Source organism: Lineus longissimus, chromosome 2 (genome assembly GCF_910592395.1).
Source record: "Lineus longissimus chromosome 2, tnLinLong1.2, whole genome shotgun sequence".
NCBI lineage: Eukaryota > Metazoa > Nemertea > Pilidiophora > Heteronemertea > Lineidae > Lineus > Lineus longissimus.
In genome coordinates this window covers 6,460,707-6,480,066 of record NC_088309.1, presented here as the reverse complement: position 1 = coordinate 6,480,066, position 19,360 = coordinate 6,460,707, and the positions used below count along the sequence as shown (strand labels likewise).

General features: G+C 41.6%; 2 protein-coding genes across 3 annotated transcripts; both read right to left on the bottom strand.

Annotated features, from left to right (window-relative positions):
* Nucleotides 1-613: 613 nt before the first annotated feature.
* On the bottom strand, nt 614-5,610 carry LOC135503612 (polymerase delta-interacting protein 2-like). Of its 2 annotated transcripts, none has more exons than XM_064797244.1 (10): nt 5,485-5,610; nt 4,937-4,997; nt 4,495-4,601; nt 4,086-4,215; nt 3,674-3,743; nt 3,341-3,448; nt 2,835-2,971; nt 2,271-2,423; nt 1,945-2,024; nt 614-1,725 (listed from the first exon to the last, which is right to left on the bottom strand). In XM_064797244.1, the coding sequence occupies exons 1-10, from the start codon at nt 5,586-5,588 to the stop codon at nt 1,605-1,607; spliced, it is 1,071 nt and encodes a 356-aa protein (XP_064653314.1). In that variant the 5' UTR covers nt 5,589-5,610; the 3' UTR covers nt 614-1,604. The 2 variants fall into 2 exon arrangements, with proteins under 2 accessions (XP_064653314.1, XP_064653313.1); XM_064797243.1 differs by having other exon boundaries at nt 617-1,725; nt 4,086-4,218; nt 5,485-5,609.
* A 521-nt stretch (nt 5,611-6,131) lies between these two features.
* Nucleotides 6,132-14,563, bottom strand: LOC135503594 (DNA helicase MCM9-like). Its single transcript, XM_064797209.1, has 19 exons — nt 14,494-14,563; nt 13,337-13,521; nt 12,969-13,065; nt 12,598-12,742; nt 12,307-12,418; nt 11,919-12,007; nt 11,621-11,720; nt 11,255-11,408; nt 10,951-11,080; nt 10,546-10,692; nt 10,304-10,367; nt 9,816-9,925; nt 9,509-9,655; nt 9,072-9,288; nt 8,857-8,956; nt 8,548-8,648; nt 8,195-8,277; nt 7,875-7,953; nt 6,132-7,696 (listed from the first exon to the last, which is right to left on the bottom strand). Exons 2-19 carry the CDS (start codon nt 13,392-13,394, stop codon nt 6,156-6,158), a joined length of 3,474 nt encoding a protein of 1,157 aa, XP_064653279.1. The 5' UTR covers nt 13,395-13,521; nt 14,494-14,563; the 3' UTR covers nt 6,132-6,155.
* Between the last annotated feature and the right edge of the window lie 4,797 nt (nt 14,564-19,360).

The window sequence follows — 19,360 nt, the reverse complement described above, 5'->3', positions numbered from 1 at the left end:
GGCCTTTAAATATGGAATGTAATTTCGTTACCTGTAACCCCTTTTACCTCAATTCAAACTCAGCTACGAACTTGATATACATGTAGGACAAGCAGCTATTATAATGAACCGTTCACAACTGTTGACCGTATGTACATCTCAAATTACCAATAGTCGCTCAGTGCAGATGGGCCTACTAAAGTGTCATGTTGACATTTTGCAGAAAAGTGTTGTGTTGACATTTTGCACAATATACCCTTGTCCACCAACTGGAAGTGTTGGAGTGTCGCATTGGAGCCACTGACGGTGCACTTCCAAAAGCTTTCAGAAAAAGTTGGCACACACTTCAAGGCCTCTTTATGTCTTTCACTATATATTTTGAAATTTGTGACAGAAAATTTCCAATTCCGTATTTTTGATACCAAGTTCAGCAAGGTTGCATTCTTGTGAGGCAGCCATTCTCCTAGGCCTCAAGGAGTACTATCCAGGGCAGTCTGCTCGGTGAGTCGGAAGGCCTGATAATATGCTTGGGAATCTGGGGAATTCATTCTCCAGGGTGACCCACAATAGAAAATAATCATTTCCCTGAATAACTAACTGATAGGTCTTGCTTATGAAAAAGTCAATCTTCTTGCCGAGAGAACAATGTGCAATGCAACAAAGAAATAACACATTCTTAATCTGAATCAATATATTTCATCATTTACAATAATCAGTCAGAGCACAAGTTCCCACATATCTCAGAATACATGTACTTGATTACTGTATGTCACTGACAAGCCATATCAGGGCATGGCACTTACCACAATAAGACAGTGCAGTGTTCAGTTTTTGAAAGTATTTTTAGGCTCATAGGTTGAGCCATTTTGAACATGTCCGGCTAACTGCCAGGGACGAGACCTACGATGGAATGAGATATTTTACATGGTGTTGGGAGCCTTATTCTCCAGTATGTCCAATTTTACAAATCAACGTGTACATGATAATGAATAGAAATGTTACTACACATTTCCTCATGGTTTATGCTGGAAGTCTCATCACTTTTTTGGGTGCCCTAAAAGATGAAACATGAAACAAAGCAAGCTGCACATCTGAGACCAACTGAACATTTATAAACAAGCCAAGATATATAAAATCAACTGAATAATTAGTTCATAGTCAAATGCAAAGAAATCCAGAACAACAGAAGCTGCCAATTTCAAGGGTCGAGTCATAATTTACTCTGACTAAAGCTAGTTCTATGGTCCGCGTCGTCTCAAAAATCGAAATCACCTGAATTTGATATAAAATTAAGGCATATCTTTAAAACAGGTATGCTTAATTATGACAAACTAAAGCAGAAAAACGCACTAATAATTTGACCCCTCCCGTCCTCCAATTTAGCGCATCTGACAAAAAACCTTAGTAATTCATTTTGACCACTGAGATTTTCTAAATGATGAAAGGAAATACTCCGAACAAGCATTTCTTATCCAGACTTCCACATAAGAAATTAGCAATGTGGAGAATAATGCTGAAAATTGTCCATTAACTTTGCGTCCCTGTACTAGAGCCTGTTACATTTTCACAGCTCATCCCAATCACAACAGTCTTCAAACTAATCTAGTTCTTTCTTCTCGAGTGAATCAGTTTCCACCAACTATACCCGGAGGCGACCCCGTATCATCCTGTTTACTTTCTAATGAAAACGGAGGGATCTTACATTCAAACGTTTCACCATTTTGTCGTTCCATTTTGAAAGTCCCACTGAAAGAGAAAGAATTTTCATGAAATACGCCAGATTGACAATTGAATATCAGAAGGTAGAGAGAAATCACACTTTTCTTTTCGTCGTGGTGTTTTTTTCTATACCATTACGGATTCTACAGACTACAGACTACAGACTACAGACACATGTATACAATGTAGGTATTAGCAGATGTGAAACTAACCCAACCCTGCTTTGTTCTGAGACAGATGACTTACCACATGTGCCCACTTGGCGCCTGAAGTGAGACGTGACTACTATATTGAAAGGCTGGCTGTGTTTTTGATAGAACAGGCTCCTAAAAAATGGGAAATAGAAAATAACACTGAAGACCTGTCACTGAGAAAATCATCATGAGAAGGCTGTCAGTCAAGATTAGCATCATTGAATAGATTTAGTGCTTCTGCTGTTTCAAAACCGTACTAAAGTCTTCCCTCCTATTATTTTAAGACCAAGCTAGGCAAGTTTTACTCGCTAAGCATCATACTAATATTACTCGTAGAATATTCACGGATACAGCGGACTAACGGGAACTCCAACTGACCTGGCCAATCACGCCTCTGCCCCTTATCGTTTCCATTGTTCCAGAAAGACTGAAAATTCTCCAGCACCGTTCGCGCAATTGTAATGTGTCGTCTGATAGATTTTCTAAACGTATGCAGTATCGCCACCAGTAGACATGTGTTCCCTGTGACTCCTGCAATTTTCATGAATAAAGGCATGAATGTTATGTTATTCTGATAATCATCAAAGTCAATGTGACCTGACCTGATATTATGCAGACTCTTGAGATGTCTACCATTGTATTTTTGGAGAAGAAATGCATGAGAGATGCCAGGTTAATCATTGTCATCTTGAAGCTTCAAGCGTTAAAATTCACACAAGCGCAGATTAATTCGTGAATGTTAATTCTTGACTTGTCAAGATGGTAGCTCTCAACTACTGCAGAATTGACGAAAAAAACTGAACTTGGAGGAAGACCTTGCTGCTACACTGTACTGGGAGTAAGATCTGACTACTGGGAAACAGATTTGACCATTACACTGAACGGGGAGTAAGATCTGACTAGAACACTGGATAGGGAGACGTGTACAAATCTTCTACTAACCCTTGAACCCATATAAAATGGCATCACTGTTACTCGAATATTTTCTGTGGTTTGCCGATGGACATTTGAGAGTTCTAACCAAGGATAATTCTTTTCTTGCCAAGCTCGCAGCGTCTCCCTCGCTAAGAACGGTGGAACTGAAGAAGATAATGGATAGTTAGCTCAAGATTTTTTATAATTGATGACGATATGCAGAACTTACTGTAAACTCACCCAATGAAGAGGAACACTTGACAGTTGGCAAGCAGAAATTAATAGTGCTGTCATCTATATGTACAAGTGGAACTGAAATATCACAACAGTCTGAGCTTGTACAAAGAGCGGACTTTGTGAGGCACAGGGCGTTTCTCTGCTACTAAAATTATATGTTAATCAGTAAGAGCTAGAATGATGCCCTGAAAACAGCCCCTGCTTTGGCCAAGACATGAATTTCCATGTGCAAAATGGGTCACCCTCTCAGTTTGCATTTGAATTTGCTATCAATCATGACTGTGCATTTGACTCACCTCTGCCACTATCACCAATTAAAAATCGATCAAACAAGTCATGATCGATTGGTTGTTTTTCTGTTGATGTGTAAGGAAGAATGTCCTCATGTGCCACGTAATCAAGACCTGAAAATTTCAATTGTCATTTTTATGGTTTTGGTTGTTGCTTCGAAAATAAGCCCAAGTGTGATTTTCAAAGCAATTTTCTTAAATTTCTCTGTTTTATTCCCATAACTGAAAATGAGATAGGGAATGCGCTGCTCAACAAGTAAAATCACAGATTCGACCAACAAATGTTTTCAAGCAAATATGTGCAGATAATCATTGAATGACTAATGTTGTTGAACCCACCTGGTATAGCATATAATGATTGACTATTTTCTTGATTTCCCAAAAATGTGACTGCTTCTGTCTGTGCCCTCTGAAAGATATATGCAGATTTACATCTTAATCATCGACACTGATTAAGCTTACATGAAGGCATGAAACAGTGCGGTTCATCTTCGGCCTCAGCTAGACTTTATGTAGAATTTAACATGTGTTCAAGCACTACATCTAAATGTACATGTATGCTCTCTGCAGTGTTGCCTTATCAACTATCTGCACACCTTGGCTTTATCAAGTAATATGTAAGTCAAGAAATCTTGAAATTGTCAGTACAAGGAGAGAAAGGGACAACCACTACTAGTGGTGGAATAGCCAGCGATGTCACACTTCAATGCTCAGACTAAAGAATATCCTATAAACAATTACATGAACTCACAATATAGGGACAGTCTCTTGAATCTATTAACACTTGGTAATATGTGTGTGTACTTCCTTTCACTGCCCTGCTTGAGGTCCCAGTGTAGTTTAACTCCCTCCCTTGAACTATCGGACCATCATCATATGTCCTGCTGAAATTGACAAGAGTAGGTTTTAAAAGAGGAATCCAGGAATCATTATTGCCAAATTGCTTTCAAGGCAACATCCATCCTCTATATCATGAGTTCTCAGGATTGACTATTTTGTAGAACCGTTTCTACACCTTTTTTTAAACATTTGACATCAGTCCTCCAGAGGGTTTATTCAATGTTCAAACTGGACTGGACTCTTTCTCCTCAATTTGTAGTCAAATTAAGACCGCCTGTGTTAATTTCAAGATAGCTTATGTCTGGATTCATAACCCTTACCTCGTTGTGCTCGTCTCTGGCTTACTGCCTAAATCTCTGTCATACACTCGAGCGACCCAAGGGAAAAGTACTATGCTTCTGTAGCCAAATACTTTATGAAGGAAAAGCTGAAAAAGACCATGTCAGAATGACAATACACACAAGCCGTCTATAAGACATAACTTTGTAATTCGAATTACTTTGGGTATACTCTACCTTCATGACTGTGAACCTTTACTTGTGATTAAATCATCATACCATTGACTGAGTCATGTTCAAATAATGGCACTCGACAGCAGGACATTTTGAATTTCACAGTTCACGCTTTTAGAAACTCTCACAACTGCAGAAATCTGTTTGTCAGTCGACCTTGTAGAACTTAAATTGGTACCGGCCCACACATATACCTTGCACTGGCCCTTAGTTTTTTGGTCAAAAGCTTTCCTCATCTTGAACGACCTACCTGTCCAGTATCATATCGTCCCTGAAGCTTTGGAGTTTCTAATATCCCCACCTCTCCTAACCTTAAACCAAAAATAGAAGATAACTTAGACTAAGTCTTAGAATGAGTTGGCTAGCAAACAAGAAATGCTCTATTACATACTGGGCCTAAAGCCAAAAGCCTAAAAGGCTCTTTCCCCAGAACAGAAGTAAATGACCAGGCATGTTAATTATGACATGTTATGTTGCCAGTTGCGGAGTGTGGTGTGCATTTTTTGTTTCGTTTAGGCTCCGGTTTCCGGTTTATCTTTGTCGAGATCGTTGCGATGTTTGTTTCCTGAAGTTATACCTTTTAACCTCACATTATTTGCCAATATACTGTACCTGACCCTATAACCTGCCCATTATAGGTCTACATTGAGTAGTACACGCAATGAATGCATGCTGTGCAGTGGCAGAGCATGCGATTGCTAACGCGAACATTTTTGAAGGGCATTTGCATTTTTCATCTTCATTTGGCAAAGTATCTTCACGAAAGTCTCCACAAATCTACTTTATAACTATGGGTACCTTGTGGCAAGTTTTCTTTGTTTTATTTTGTAATCAGCGCAGTTTTGAGGGTGAACAAGAAGTCGAAAAACATTGGAAAATCTCCGTCTCGAAATGGCCGCCATCTTGCTTTGGGATTGAAGGTGAAGGTCACCCGCGGAGATTTTTCTGGATCCGCTCACGAATAAGATATTTCCCTACCTGCATGACCAGGCCCAGCACTAGGGACCCAGGGTTTTCCAATATTTAAGATCAAATCCAAACCTAATGTGCATATAAGAGGAATTGACTGCATCACATCTGCTGACACAAACATGCGGCTGTGCACGTGGGTCGAGGGTCGATCAGGACGGTTGTGAGAGGGCAGGGACAGGAGAGTAGGAGGATGGTGGTGCAGAGATGTTCTCTGCTGGGCAGGACTGCTGTAGGAAGCGATGATTTAGAATGTGACAGTATTGTTAGGGGACAATGTTCTCGCCCTTGCCAAGGATAGAAGACATGGCAATACTTTTGGATACACTGGGATAGGAGGTCATATCACGGCCCCAATTTCACTGATGAAGTTTGCTGCTCACATATGTAGCCAATATCCTTCATCACTGGTAGAACCTGTTTGAGATAGTGAACAAAGGAAAAAAGTTCTGAAAATTTGATGTACAGGCATTTTTTTAATGACAAAATATATCAACGTTTCAACGTTTTTGTTTCTTTAGTGGTTGCAGAGTGAAGTCAAGATCAAGATCAGCATCAGTGATGTCCCCAACATAGTCTTGATCATTCAAGCTGTCAACAAACTTTGGCGAAGAGAAGATTGAACCAAAAGTATGGGCAACGTTTTTAGAAGACGTTTCTTTGGACGACACTGCTGGCAAAAGATGTCTGTCAGATATCAGTCTTGTGGAGGTTTTAGGAGAAGTTAATTTTGGACCAGGGGGATTTTTCTCAATCAGATCTAAAATTCTACTGCGCTTTGTCTGCTTAATCTCATTTTTGTTCGTGTCAAATTGTACAGAAATGGAACTCTGTCTCAAACCCTTTGTGTTGTTAGTACTAAGATTTACACATGGGTCAGGCTTGTCCTCTCCCTTTCCCTTAGTAAGCCTTTCTTCTCTCACACGAACTGTTTTATCATCCAGGCCTGATTCATCTGTTTTATCACAAGGATTGTCCTTCTCTCCAGGAGTAAAGGAGAATTTCTTCAACTTGGCAAGCGTTAGTCTTGAGACTGGGGTGGCACCAGAAACATTCGTTAATTTCTTCACACCTGCAGGCCTGACTGGTGTACTGCAACAAGAGGGAGAATTGGCACTTGGATCCAAAGAATCAGGAATAGTGGAGATGCTATCACAATGATCCGATTCCTTTATCATTGACTTTTGCTTCTCCTTTTCATTTGAATGAAAGTTTTTCAAAGTATGCTCACAGTCTTCAATTACACACTCACATGTCTCCAAAACAATTCCACGACTTGTCTCCGAGGGGACAACCTTACACTTTCCTCCATTTTGGTGACCACCAACAGTTTTGGCCTTCAATGTTTTACTTTTGTTTGTATCAGAGTTCTTACCACCAATGTTTGAATCCGCAACAATCCCAGAAACTGAATCATCTACAAAAAATCCCTGGCTATTGGCAACAGGACAAGTTACATCCTTATCAGAGCAATCGGATACTCTTTCAATCCCACAATTCGCAAACTGTTCACCCGGCCTCCGAACATTTGTCTTTGCACCAGCACCAGCACCAGCTGACCTTTCTGATCCCCTTTCACTCCCAATGGCAATATCAGCTTGTCTCCTGGAATGTTTCTTCACAACCTTCCGCAGGAGAGGACTGGGCATGACACTCTCATCCAAAACACCATCAGAACTCGAGTTCAGCAACGTTGAGAGGGATAAAACACTTGCATCCATCGTATCCGTCACGGGCCTAGGACTAGTCCTAGCGTCCACTCCGCTAACAGAAGCATTGACCTGATCTCCAACAACAGACGAAACGTGCCTCCCCAAATTTCCCTCTTTTGGATGTGTCTCGTTTCTGCCAGAGTTTGATTTTGGAGAAACTGTCTCAAGATTTGTTGTGAAGTCCGCATTTCCCTGCTCCGACGGACCGGGTGTTGGCCCTGGTGACTTGTTCCCATTTTCTGTGGCTTGCTGCTCCTCCAGCTGCTGCAGTCGCACAGCTTCTTCGTGCCAGAGGTCCAGTAGACCAAGTCTACCAAGAATCATCTCAGCTGCAAGAAGAATTACAACTTTAAGTCAAGAGGTTAATCATTCTTATCTGTAGGGCTATTTTATTAGCTTAACTTGAAGGACCAGCAGTTCCTGTGTATGGAAATAGCAAAAGGATAAAGGTCAAGTCTCATTGATGTCACAGTAAAGTGGGCATGTGAACCACAACCAAAAGCTCACCTTGTACTTTGTACTCAGCCTCAGGGTCATTGGGAAAGGAAGTGTGCAGTGCATTGACTCCACCAAGAAGGGCAGCACCCTGTTAAGAAGGAAACAAGAGAATTCATTCGAAAAATACCAGCCTTATCTGTCCAAGACCATCAAAGATAAAAAGTTAGGTTTGCTTTGTTATTGACCTATCTGTTTAATCCAAAATATCAAACATGTATGTAGCCCGCTCTTTGGAAATGACTTCATGTCACACATGAAAAGTGAAAAGTGACACGTTACATCAGAAAACATGAGCTCTAAACAATCGCCGCCTTATGGGAAATGCTTACCTGCATTGAGGATTCCATGAGCGTGACTGCCACGATGGCATCTTGTAACGTAACCTCATCATGGCACATGAGACGAGCATGAGCTAGAATATAAAATGAATCAAATTTTATTTTGTGGACACACGAACAACGATGAATTACTATAAATACGCCAGTGCTGACACGAGGCAATCTCACATTACACCATAGAGCATATCACTTGTTTTTCCACTTTTACTAATCCAAGACTAGGCAGCGTTAAAAGACCCTTAAGCTCATGTACACAAGTCGGCTTTCATTGAAACAAACAAACAAATCTAGTGAGTCATTTGGGCACGTCCCATAAGAACACATCAGAATGAGACATCACACACCTTGAGAGAGCCTAATTATGCTTTCCAACAGCCGCATAGTGGTGCGAGCCGCATTCCTGCCATCAGCTGCTCTCTGAGCTTTGTAATAGCACTGTAGAACCCTGGAAATGTATGTGATTTATCATAGTGAATATACCCAGCAAGGCAACAGAATAGTGGTTATCATTCAGGTTGTCATTGTCGCCCTGGTTTGAAACATGTACACTGTCAACTTCCTTACTTTGCGAGCCTGATATTTTTGCAACAGGGGTACAATCACAAACTTTAGGGGCGCAAAAATGCCAAACTTTGGTGAATTAATCAATCTACCTTGCAGCTTCATCAGTGAATGACGGGTCGAAAGATTTGATGTAACAGAAGAAAGCTTTCATCTTTTTGATTGTCCACAAGTCACCAGTAGGAACACCATCTGCAAAAGAAAAATGGTATTACAATAAGTGTGATTTTCCCTATGACTTCTAAGGGAATGAATTTTAAAAACTTTATAACATAAAGGAATGAGTAATGTACGCCTTCATTTTTACCTTGGGGGTTCTTGCCTTGTAATATATAATTTGACACAACCGTGTCCCATTCTTCATTCTGAGTATCAAGCAACACAAGAACTAGGTCAAATCGGCTGAGCAGGGGGCTCGCCAGGGCGATGTTGACACTGACTGACTGTTCCGGATCGTAGTTACCCTTTGGGTTAGTTGCAGCGAGGATTTTTGTTCTGGTGTTCAACTTGCACACAAGACCAGCCTGGAAAGTTATATTGAAGCAGTTAGAAACAATTCGTTTGGAAGATTACTTGTACACTAAACAATGTACAGTTACAGAATTGGTTAGGACAAGTACTACTAAGTGGTGGACAGAGAAACATGATAGCTAATAGTGGTGGTATTATTCACAGTTGATCAAGTAAATGAAAAGTCAATTGTTCTTTTTCCCTGAGCAACTGCCGGAGTAAAGTCAATCTTACTTTAGCTACACTGATGGTCTGCTGTTCCATCGCCTCGTGGATAGATGTCCTGTCATGTTCTCTGATGCTGTTGAATTCATCGATGGCACACAGACCACCATCGGCAAGGACAAGGGCGCCTGCTTCAAGCTGCCATTCCCCACCGTCCTGAAGGGAAATCAGTGAGATATTGCTGGCAAGTCTTGGACCAAAGGAGATGTCTCTAGAACAAAGAAATGTTTGGCATGCTGCCCTCCACAGATAAGAGAGGGTCTCCTGCTAACAGAGGTGTCCACTAAGGGAAGTGTCAAGGAAGTGCTTTATTTACCTTAACAGCAGTTACAGTCAGTCCAGCACTTGTGCTGCCAATTCCAGTGGTCAACACTGACCGAGGGGTGATCTTCGCTGCATACTTCAAAAACTGGGATTTACCAGTGCCTGCAAATCGACAAAAGATGTTGGTTTGTCGACTGATATTGATTCCCATTCTATCAATTCTCGGATGTGGGAGTGGCGCGGCAGAAATAGCGCCTTTCACCTCTGAGGTCCCAAGTGTAGTTCCGAGTTGTCCCGGTATACTCTTGTGATAGAGAGGGCAACTCTTTCACAGCTAAGGTTTCCTTCGAGGCCTCTGCTTTTCTCCTACTTTACATTACCAATTGCCCGAGAGCCAATGGGCAGCTCTCAGCTCAATATTTTACAATTAATTATACTAGCAGTACCAGATTAGGCCCTATCGCAGATTTTTAAATGAAACAAAATTCCTAAAGTCAGACGAGGCATGGCAAAACACAATTGTCTAAAAAGAAAAGCAACCTGGATCACCAACAAGCAGAAGATGCGACTCCCCTCTCACTCTTGTTCCACTTTCATCAATTCTCTGAAAATAGACAAATACATGTCTGATGCATCTTTCAATACAAATGTTTATCAGACAGTCATGAAGCAGAACTGAATTTCTTTTCAAGGTTAACGAGGGACAAACTCAAAATATCCTGACGATAGGGAAATGACTTGTTTTAACACATTGATAATGACATTCTTTTTTGAATATTTACCTGTACCCCTCCAGCTAATACCATAGCCACCGCAAGTTTGACGACATAGAGCCCATAAACCTGGGGGCAGAGACTTGCCAGGATGTGATTCCGTCCTGTAATCGGTTTGAACTTGTGATCATCCAAAAACCGTTTGAATTCATCTTTCTAAAAAGAAATGTTGGAAAATTCATTGAAAGATCAGACAAGATGCAAATTTTTTCGTCTTAGGTGAGCTCCATATCTGATTTCATCAACGTTAATTGAATTTTTCAAGGATCACGTTGAAGCCTCCTAAGTCTCCCCAGCTTTTTCAGTGGTCATTTTTGACGAGCTAGTATTTCAGACAAGGTTTTCAAGGGCAAGGACAGGCAGCTACATGAACAGGCAATTCTCTTTAATTCTTTAAAAAGACATTCAAGTTACCGTTTCCTCATCAAGTAAAGACTTGTGGCCCTCTTTGTTGATGATCTCCACATTATTGGCCCTGGTTACCAGCTCCATACCACAACGGTTGTCAACGGCAACAGGCATCCATCGGGCAGTAACTACGCCGCTGAAAACGAATTTTGAGAGATTTCATGACACACGACAATTCCTCAATGGACCTATTCAAACTGAGGAATGTCAATGTATGACACGATTCACTGGTGAAAGATTACCTCTAAGTACTGCACCGAACAGGTAATAAGTTACAGGAAACTAAGGCTACTGCCTAAAAGATACTAACCAGATTTCGACATCATCACCAGGCTTACAGGTATCAACTAAATCATCTTCAAGAGCGACCATCATTGAACGAGGAATAGTCCCGAGGGCAAGGTTCTGAACTTGCTCTTGTATTTTGATCTCCTGATAATTCTTGCATTTACTGGGGCCAGCACCTAGGATTCAATGTAAAGCAAAGTATACATATTGAGATAAAATGAAAGACCTCAGAGGTGACGGGTGCTGATGTTTCCACTGGGCCACCCCGACAGCCCTCTGATGATCTCCTTGAGGACTGGCTGGATAATGACACTGAGTGGATAATGGCACCAAAATTGGTATCATTACCTGGCAAGTCTGGCGATGCAAAACATTCTCGTCGACTAACCTTGTTCACTCATGACTGTGAAGTTACTTGATCCACACTCTAATTCAACATTCGGACATTTGGACGGCTTTGGGAAAGTAAAGTATTGCTCGAAACAAGCCTGCAAAGTAAAGGAGATCAGCCTTGTATCAATCAAAGTTTAAGGTTAGTCAAGTGGTGGCATGGCAGTGGCTACAGCAGCACGCATGCTTGATTCTCCCTTTTGAGGCAACTAAAATGCGACCATCATTGTCTCATTAAAAATGTGCTTGTTATTGAGAAAGAAATGTGCCAACAGATGATTGAAAATAATCTTTACCTCGACTGTGAATAGATGCCTGCACTTGTTGCAAATGAAGGACTTCTCGTATTCAAGCATTTTCATCTGACTTGCTCGAATGACAGTTCCTACATTTAGAGTAACAAGGAAATAAGCAAAATCATAAAGGGTGACTGAAAATGATTGCAACCTATTTATAGGAGGTACTGTATCAATATAATAGGTTTTTTTTAATGGAACTAGAAACGAGAGTCACGTCGTGTAGTAGGCATTTTGGGCCACCAGTCGATGATTGTTAATGTTTACAGACTGGACTGCTTATAAGCTACAATCTGGTAGTACATGTAGTAGACAAGCTGTAAATTTGTCAAGAATTCATACGGACATAATGAATTCAAACTTAGGTAGAAGACTGCTGAACTTGTACCTGATATGCACAATAATCTCTTTAGATCAGCAGTCTTGGGTAACGTTTCCCGTTTTATTTCTGGAACCCGTGGAAGGCCTGTTATCCTTGCATGAATATTTGCCTTTAAGACCTGTGTAAAAGCAAAGGGAAATAAAGAGGGATGCTAGAAATGGACTTTCTCATAATGCGAGTGTGTCGATTTGTTTCGTTTGGGCCCTGGGTTTGTCTTTGTCGAAAAGGTCCATTATCACAAGCAGAGTTCGAAAGTTAAACCAAACTGATGAACCTATGGCCTGGTACAGTACTTACCATGTTCGGGCGCTCAACATGACCCAGCATGATCTGTGTAGCAGCAGCCCTCAAAGCTTGATCTATGGTAGGTAGAATCTTGGAAGGCATGAAAACCAGAGCATGGAAGGTAGCCACATTCTTGAGGTCTAACAGCAAACAGGCACTGGAAAGGAGTGCATGGGACATGGGGGACTTACTTATTATGCTGTGATAAAAGGATGCACGTAAGACAGATGTTTCTGCACCACACACGAGCCAAAAAGGTGATTATCTTCCCTACCCCTGCATTGGTAGGAATGATTTTAGCTACCTACTGTCTTTAAAGCACAGTGGTAATTAAACTGCTAATTTCCTGAACCTAAAGAAGGTAATACTTGATCATTTCTTACTTGATGATAACTGGATAATGATCCATATCATCTTCTTCAAGGAGAATCTGTACAAGATCATCTTCATGGTGCTCAAGCGCATAGTTCAGGAAGAAATCTAAAACAAAACCAAAGGTCATGTACTGATAAAGAAACAAGAGGAAGCAATATGGAATTGAGTATTTCTTCTGACACCAGAAGCCAACCTACTCACAATTAATACATGTATCAGAATGAGGTTATTCTGAATGCCATGTAGATATTCATCAGTTAGTGATCCAATAAAGGGTTAAACACACAACAACAACATATTACGGTGTTCTACAATGCTCTTTGTCCAGGCAAAGCTCCTAGACAAAATAACTTTTTTGGTGGAGAAAGCTGTGTACCTGTGTAATGTTCCAGGTCCTCACCGGACAAGACATCCTCCACCTCGCACTGTTTCATCTTCACTGGTTAGAATACGGTACTGAACAGAACAGCCACCGGAATCATCACTATGGACACAGAAGAATCAAGGATGCTTTGCTGTTGGATGGCCATTAATACAAAAACACAAATGTTTGACCACAGTCTGAAATTAAATGGAACAAAACAAGGTCACTTTGACTTTATTTAGTACAATTTAAGGCTTGATTGCAGAATCCCTGACAAATGAGAGATACTGGACCAAAGGAGGACCAGAGTCACAGTCAGTTATGACTTCCAACAATTTTACCATTCTTATCTCAGAACTCGAGATGGGGATCTATAGGCCTAGATCCATACACTAAGGCCTACATAACGTAGTGTTGGCCGTCTTCACGTCATGATGCATTTTTACATTACTGTATAACGGGACGTGACGCGACGTCTTCGTAAAGTTTGTTCCCAATCAAGCAGTGCATGGATCTATAGACTAGGGCATGCAAGGGCCAGGGTTACCTGGTAGGCCTAGGCATAACACTCATTCATTGATTCAATCAATCATGCAGCCAACTTCATACCAAACCAGCCACTCTACACCACCCCTTCGCAATTCTCACACACCCCGTGATTTTACTGGCTGCCAATCCCCCCCCCCCATGTCACTGGACCTAAGAGTAAGACGCCAATCATAAACTATTGCATTGGGAATTATCTTTTTCGCGGACAATGAGAAGAAGCCTGGCCGGCCTCTGAATCTGATGATGATGGGGGGGGGGGGGGGGGGGCGGGGGAGGGGAGGGGGTGGAGGTTCATCCAGCAGCGGACATTTGTCTTGGCTCTTGCTTGGCGCTGCTACAGCTTAAAGTGCTGTGTTACAGCCTAGAAGCAGTGTCATCAATGGCGAAAACGACCAAAGTTTGTGAGGGACTGAGTTTCGTCCAAAAATAGATCCGTTTACAGACACTGCATCGCAGGTACACGTGAACGGGTCATTGTCGGACGTCAGTTCGCCAAGAAAACCGAAGGAATTAAAGAATTCATTGAACTCATCAACACATCATTAGTTTTCAGTGAAGTTCAACTGTATTCCTAGATAAATCACTTTGGTATATAGAGAGTAAGATTACAATTAACACACGTTAAAGTTTGAGTGCCGGGGAGGTAGAGTTGTCAGTTGGTTTAGGGGCGCAATCACCTAGCGAGCAATTAATGCACTAAGATTTCAGTGATGGACGTATAGTTGCAAGTAATTGGCATTTTAGAGTCATATTTCGTGTTATAATAAATACGTTGTAAACATAATGCTCAAAATTGATTCATGAAAAAGGTGATAGGGCAATATTAAGCAAACAGTAATGAAAAAAAGTGTAATTCCATTAACTTGATATTGTTTTTAGACACTATTACATGTATTGGCCTACTTTTCTGTACACCACGAGAACAATGCAAGTGAGTCGCGATGTTAGAGTGTTCGAAGGTAAAGAAAAGCTCGGTCGTCTGAGGTCCGGTAGTCGAAAAACTGGAGTCCGTGAGCGCTGACAGTCTAGTGGCGCCGCCTACGGAAACGATCGAGGGGCGGTTTGGGGTTCCGCCGATGGGGCTCGCATGCCTTGGTCGTATCCCCGAAACCTTTGAAGAACTGTAAATCTCGTGGCATAGCGAGAAAAACGTGTCTGAAGAGGATGATGAGATGGACCGGAAGGGGCGCAAGGATCTGTTTATTTGTAAAATATCATTCATTTGTACTGTATATGTACTGAGTTGAATAAAAAATAAGTTGATGAACAATAAGTTTGTTAAGGTGATGTTATTTGCATGCGAATGTATACGGATTAACACCAACCTTTAGCTACCAGGACGGGGTGAATGAAGAGGAAAAGGACTGCTGCTCTACGTCGGCACAACCGGATAGGCCAATGACATTTATCCCCAGAGGATGCCCCCGAACGGTCTCGCCCAGTAACAATAGGAGACGCTAAAGCCAGCATTGCTCGATGCTCAAAGCTGAAGACCTGTCTTCATGTTCAAAAATTTAAAAACCTCGTAACGTGAATGAAAACACTTTCTCCTTACCACAAGTTGGGCATTCCAGATGATCCCTTAGACAATTTTCAATATATACTGTTTCCTTTCATTGTTCTTTTGCAAAAACTATAAACAGGGGTGATCCAAAACACTTCGGTTTTCTGCAATGCATCTTATCTTCACTGTTGGATCCTTTACCCCATCCAGGGTATAATGTTGGACACTAAAACCAGGTGTCTCCTTCACCATGCAGTGAGGTAGTTTGATTGGCGAAATGCTTTTCATGATGCTCCTTCCCTTGGTATGAAACCACTCCATCGCAATCGGGCGCATCCTATTACTAGTGTCAAGTCACAACCAGACCTGGTGCCGTACCACAATCTGGCCTAAACCTTAGAGGACCGATGCAGACGGAGAAAAGACAAGGACAGCAATGTCACAACTTTGTCGTGCAAGGGCTGTTTCCACCGAACGCGGCTATTGAGCGATTTGCGATTCGTTTGTCGTTGTGGCGGTCGCAGAGGATCACTTTCATGGATTACTCAATAACAGTTCCCACCAGTGTAGTGCGATTCGCTAAAATTGCGTCAGCCGCACCGATTATCGGTAGACATAACTTTCAAACTGATTTTAATGCGATTATCCGCACAATTTATACAATCAAACCAATCAGAATGTTATCCCGCCTAGTAATAGTTGGCTACGAATACGATAGACATAGAAAGTCTGATATTGTTGGTAGAGTAAAATCCAATGCTCTACGACAAACAACTTGAAAGACTACAAGGATGATGTATGGAAAGAAATAGGGAAACAAACTTCAAATTACAGGTAGATATGTATTTATTTTAGCCATGATTATATCGTTGCGATTTCTCGCGAGATGGGAAAATCGTCGCGATAAACGCACCGTCGGTCCCATCGATTTTGGTGGAAACAGCCCTTAACAAGGACAATTATGCCTGTATCTCAGTGATCTGTCCTGCATCAATCAAGCCAAACTAGGAAGATAGTACATTGTAGTTTCGTCTGCTCTGCAGCTGCCTGTGTCGTCCTGAGGACTTTTGTGTATACCGGTGGCCCCATACCGGTAACGTTGCCAACCCCCAAATCACTGCACAGGCACCGTGCTGCGGCTTTTTAATACTACCGCGCCGCTGCAGAAGTGGAAATTGTCACGTCCCTCCGGAAAAAGCGTCCAGCCAAGTTGTATTCTGTGCTACCCTGACTCTCATGCGTTTGCGTTACCACTATCGTGAATCATGGCCGGGTGAGAGACCCTTGGGGGGGGGGGGGGCATGATGAAGCATGCTGGAAAGGCTGCTTGCTATCGGGCTGTCGGGAAAGATAATGTGAATATCATATATATTGTGCAATCTTTTGCCAAAGATCTTTTGCATTCCAGGTTGAAACGTGTAACAATGACGCAGAAAAGATGCGTTTGATTGAAAGAGCATAATAAACCACCTGGTAGGGCAGGGAAGCAACAACAATCTGATTACTTCACGCTTGGCGTATTGGCTCATGATGGGTATATCACATAAGAACAGAAAGCAGCAAGGTAGGAGCTTGTTTGAGATATTTCTGGTGTTTCTTTGCACTTTGAGTAAGGTACATATATAATGTAGTTTGGCATGTTAGCGGCAGCATTGCTTTTCATTATTGTCCATGCGATGCAGCATGCCAACAGCTTTTAAAGGGTTGACCATTGTCATGTATAGGCACCACCATTTTGGCTGGAACGTGAAATCCTAAAGCTATATTAGAACTCGTCCAAAATGAAGTCACTGCCAATTAAGTTCGAGGCTGGGGGTCTGTTCTTTGGTAAACAAAGAACTGACTCCAACCCTTGAAAGTAGCATTCACTTCGTTTTGAAGGAGTTCTCATTGCTTCAGGATTTCAAGTTCTAGCCAAAATGGTTGTGCCTATGGTCAAGTATATTCTATTGGCATTATTATTATGACCATTCCCAAAGGTCTGCCAAGCCGACTTATCGGCGGTGAATATCGGTCCTAAAGTCTCCATGGACGGTGGATCGGCATGAGGTCTGCAAGCAGACACACGCTGGGAAGGGGGAGGGGGCTTTATGGCCAATGCACAGTGGGTGAGTTGCCTATCACACGAAGGACCTGCAGCTAAAATAAACTGATGCAGACAACTGACAAAAACGATCTTTCAATGGAAATTTACCAGCCGTGGAGCATATCAGCCGCTAGCCAATTCTCTGGCCTTCCATTCGGTTCATTTATATACGACCAATCGAGTTGGGAGAAAAATCGATCTGTGTGAGAGAGCTTCGTCAAGTAATGGGGTGATGCGACCGGAAATTAACCTGTGATCATCTAAAGGTGATCTGGTCACATCACACCATAAGGAAAATGATATTGGGTTGACCATTGTGATATCTTCGGATGAACCGGGTGACCACGCACGTTAATAGTCCGCACGATCACGATGCGCCTCTTCTTGCTTGCCCGCGGCCGTGATGAAATAACTAGAGGCTAGTTTCGCAAGCCTTATGAAGAGCTACGAACGAAGTAGGAAGTAATTAAATAAATACTGGTATATACGGAAATATTTTTGTATGGAGTGAAAAGGCCTCTTTAACGGTATTGCCTCCTCAGCCGGAGTTTTCTCTTGTCAATTCATCAGATAATATCTTGCACGATGCATCGTTAAATAATCCAGGAGATGAAACAAAAGGAACATCACGACACACTCGTTTATATCACTTATAAGGACTCCGTTTTCCCCGTTCTTTCGTATCATTGTATCATTGTACAACATTACAGTAGCGGTAAGCAATATATTGGTTGACATCTTGGCCTTTCATCGGAAAAACGAAATGGACGTGTTCTGAAAAAATCGACAGGTTCCTCGAACGTCAACACCGGGTATGATATCACTGCTGGTAATATGAGTGAGAATCATTGGGCTTATACAGAGATATAACATGATAAGCATCCTGCAGATTCTGAACATTAGACTTCTGTTGATAATGTTACCTTGGTTACCATCGTGTTTATTATTCATGGACACTATTTCTAATCCCCTGGTATTGACAAACAGTGTAATTACATCAGGTTATTTAGAAAAATACCGCCGGTCTTTAAAGTTCTGTACGTGATGTAAAGACAGAAAGCACGAGAAAGTGACCAAAATCTTTACACCTCTCTGATGACGTATTCTATATACATGCATCTCGTATAAATTTTCCTTGAGACAAACACATCTCCACTCTATACCTGCAGCAAGAAGCCGAGTACTTCGTAGGCGTTTCGGGGGATTTGCGCAAACTCACTTTTAAACGTAGAATACTTTTTAAATCATGATCAGACGTTGCAAACCATGGGCGAAATCGGTGACCTCTCAGACAGGATTTAGAGTATATACATCGAGCTACGTCATGATATAAAGGGAAGAAGTGGATTTTGCAGAGGCCATGATTTTTATAACATTCTAAGCATACGTGCATGAATGACGCGCACCATGTAACTATACAAGAGCAATCACGTAATACAAAGCTACACATGTAGATACTTATCTTGCACATGGTTACAGCAAATATCATTTATGAGTTTGTCAAGGTGCATAATGATTTCATCAGCTAATTGGCTATGTGTCACCTGTACTTGACACGGCCACATCGTAATTGCATTTTATCTCTTTTTTCAGAACGCGCGTAAATTGTTAGAAAAACTGCGCATAAATCGCACTGATCATCGCTGTATTATTGACTGGTAGGCGGCACGGAGTTATCAGGTGGATGGCTATGATCGTATCGGAAATCGTTCAAAGCTATATTCACTCGTGGAATAACGGAATTGTTTTAAGTTGAATATATGAACATTGATTGTCTCATGAGTGAGTTGACTTTTTCACTTCCAGCTGCATAGACTATGCGTAGATTTATTATTCGGATTCAATTCACGATTGTTCTGATGGCCGGCTCAGTACTTCAAGCTTCTTGGATGAGGAT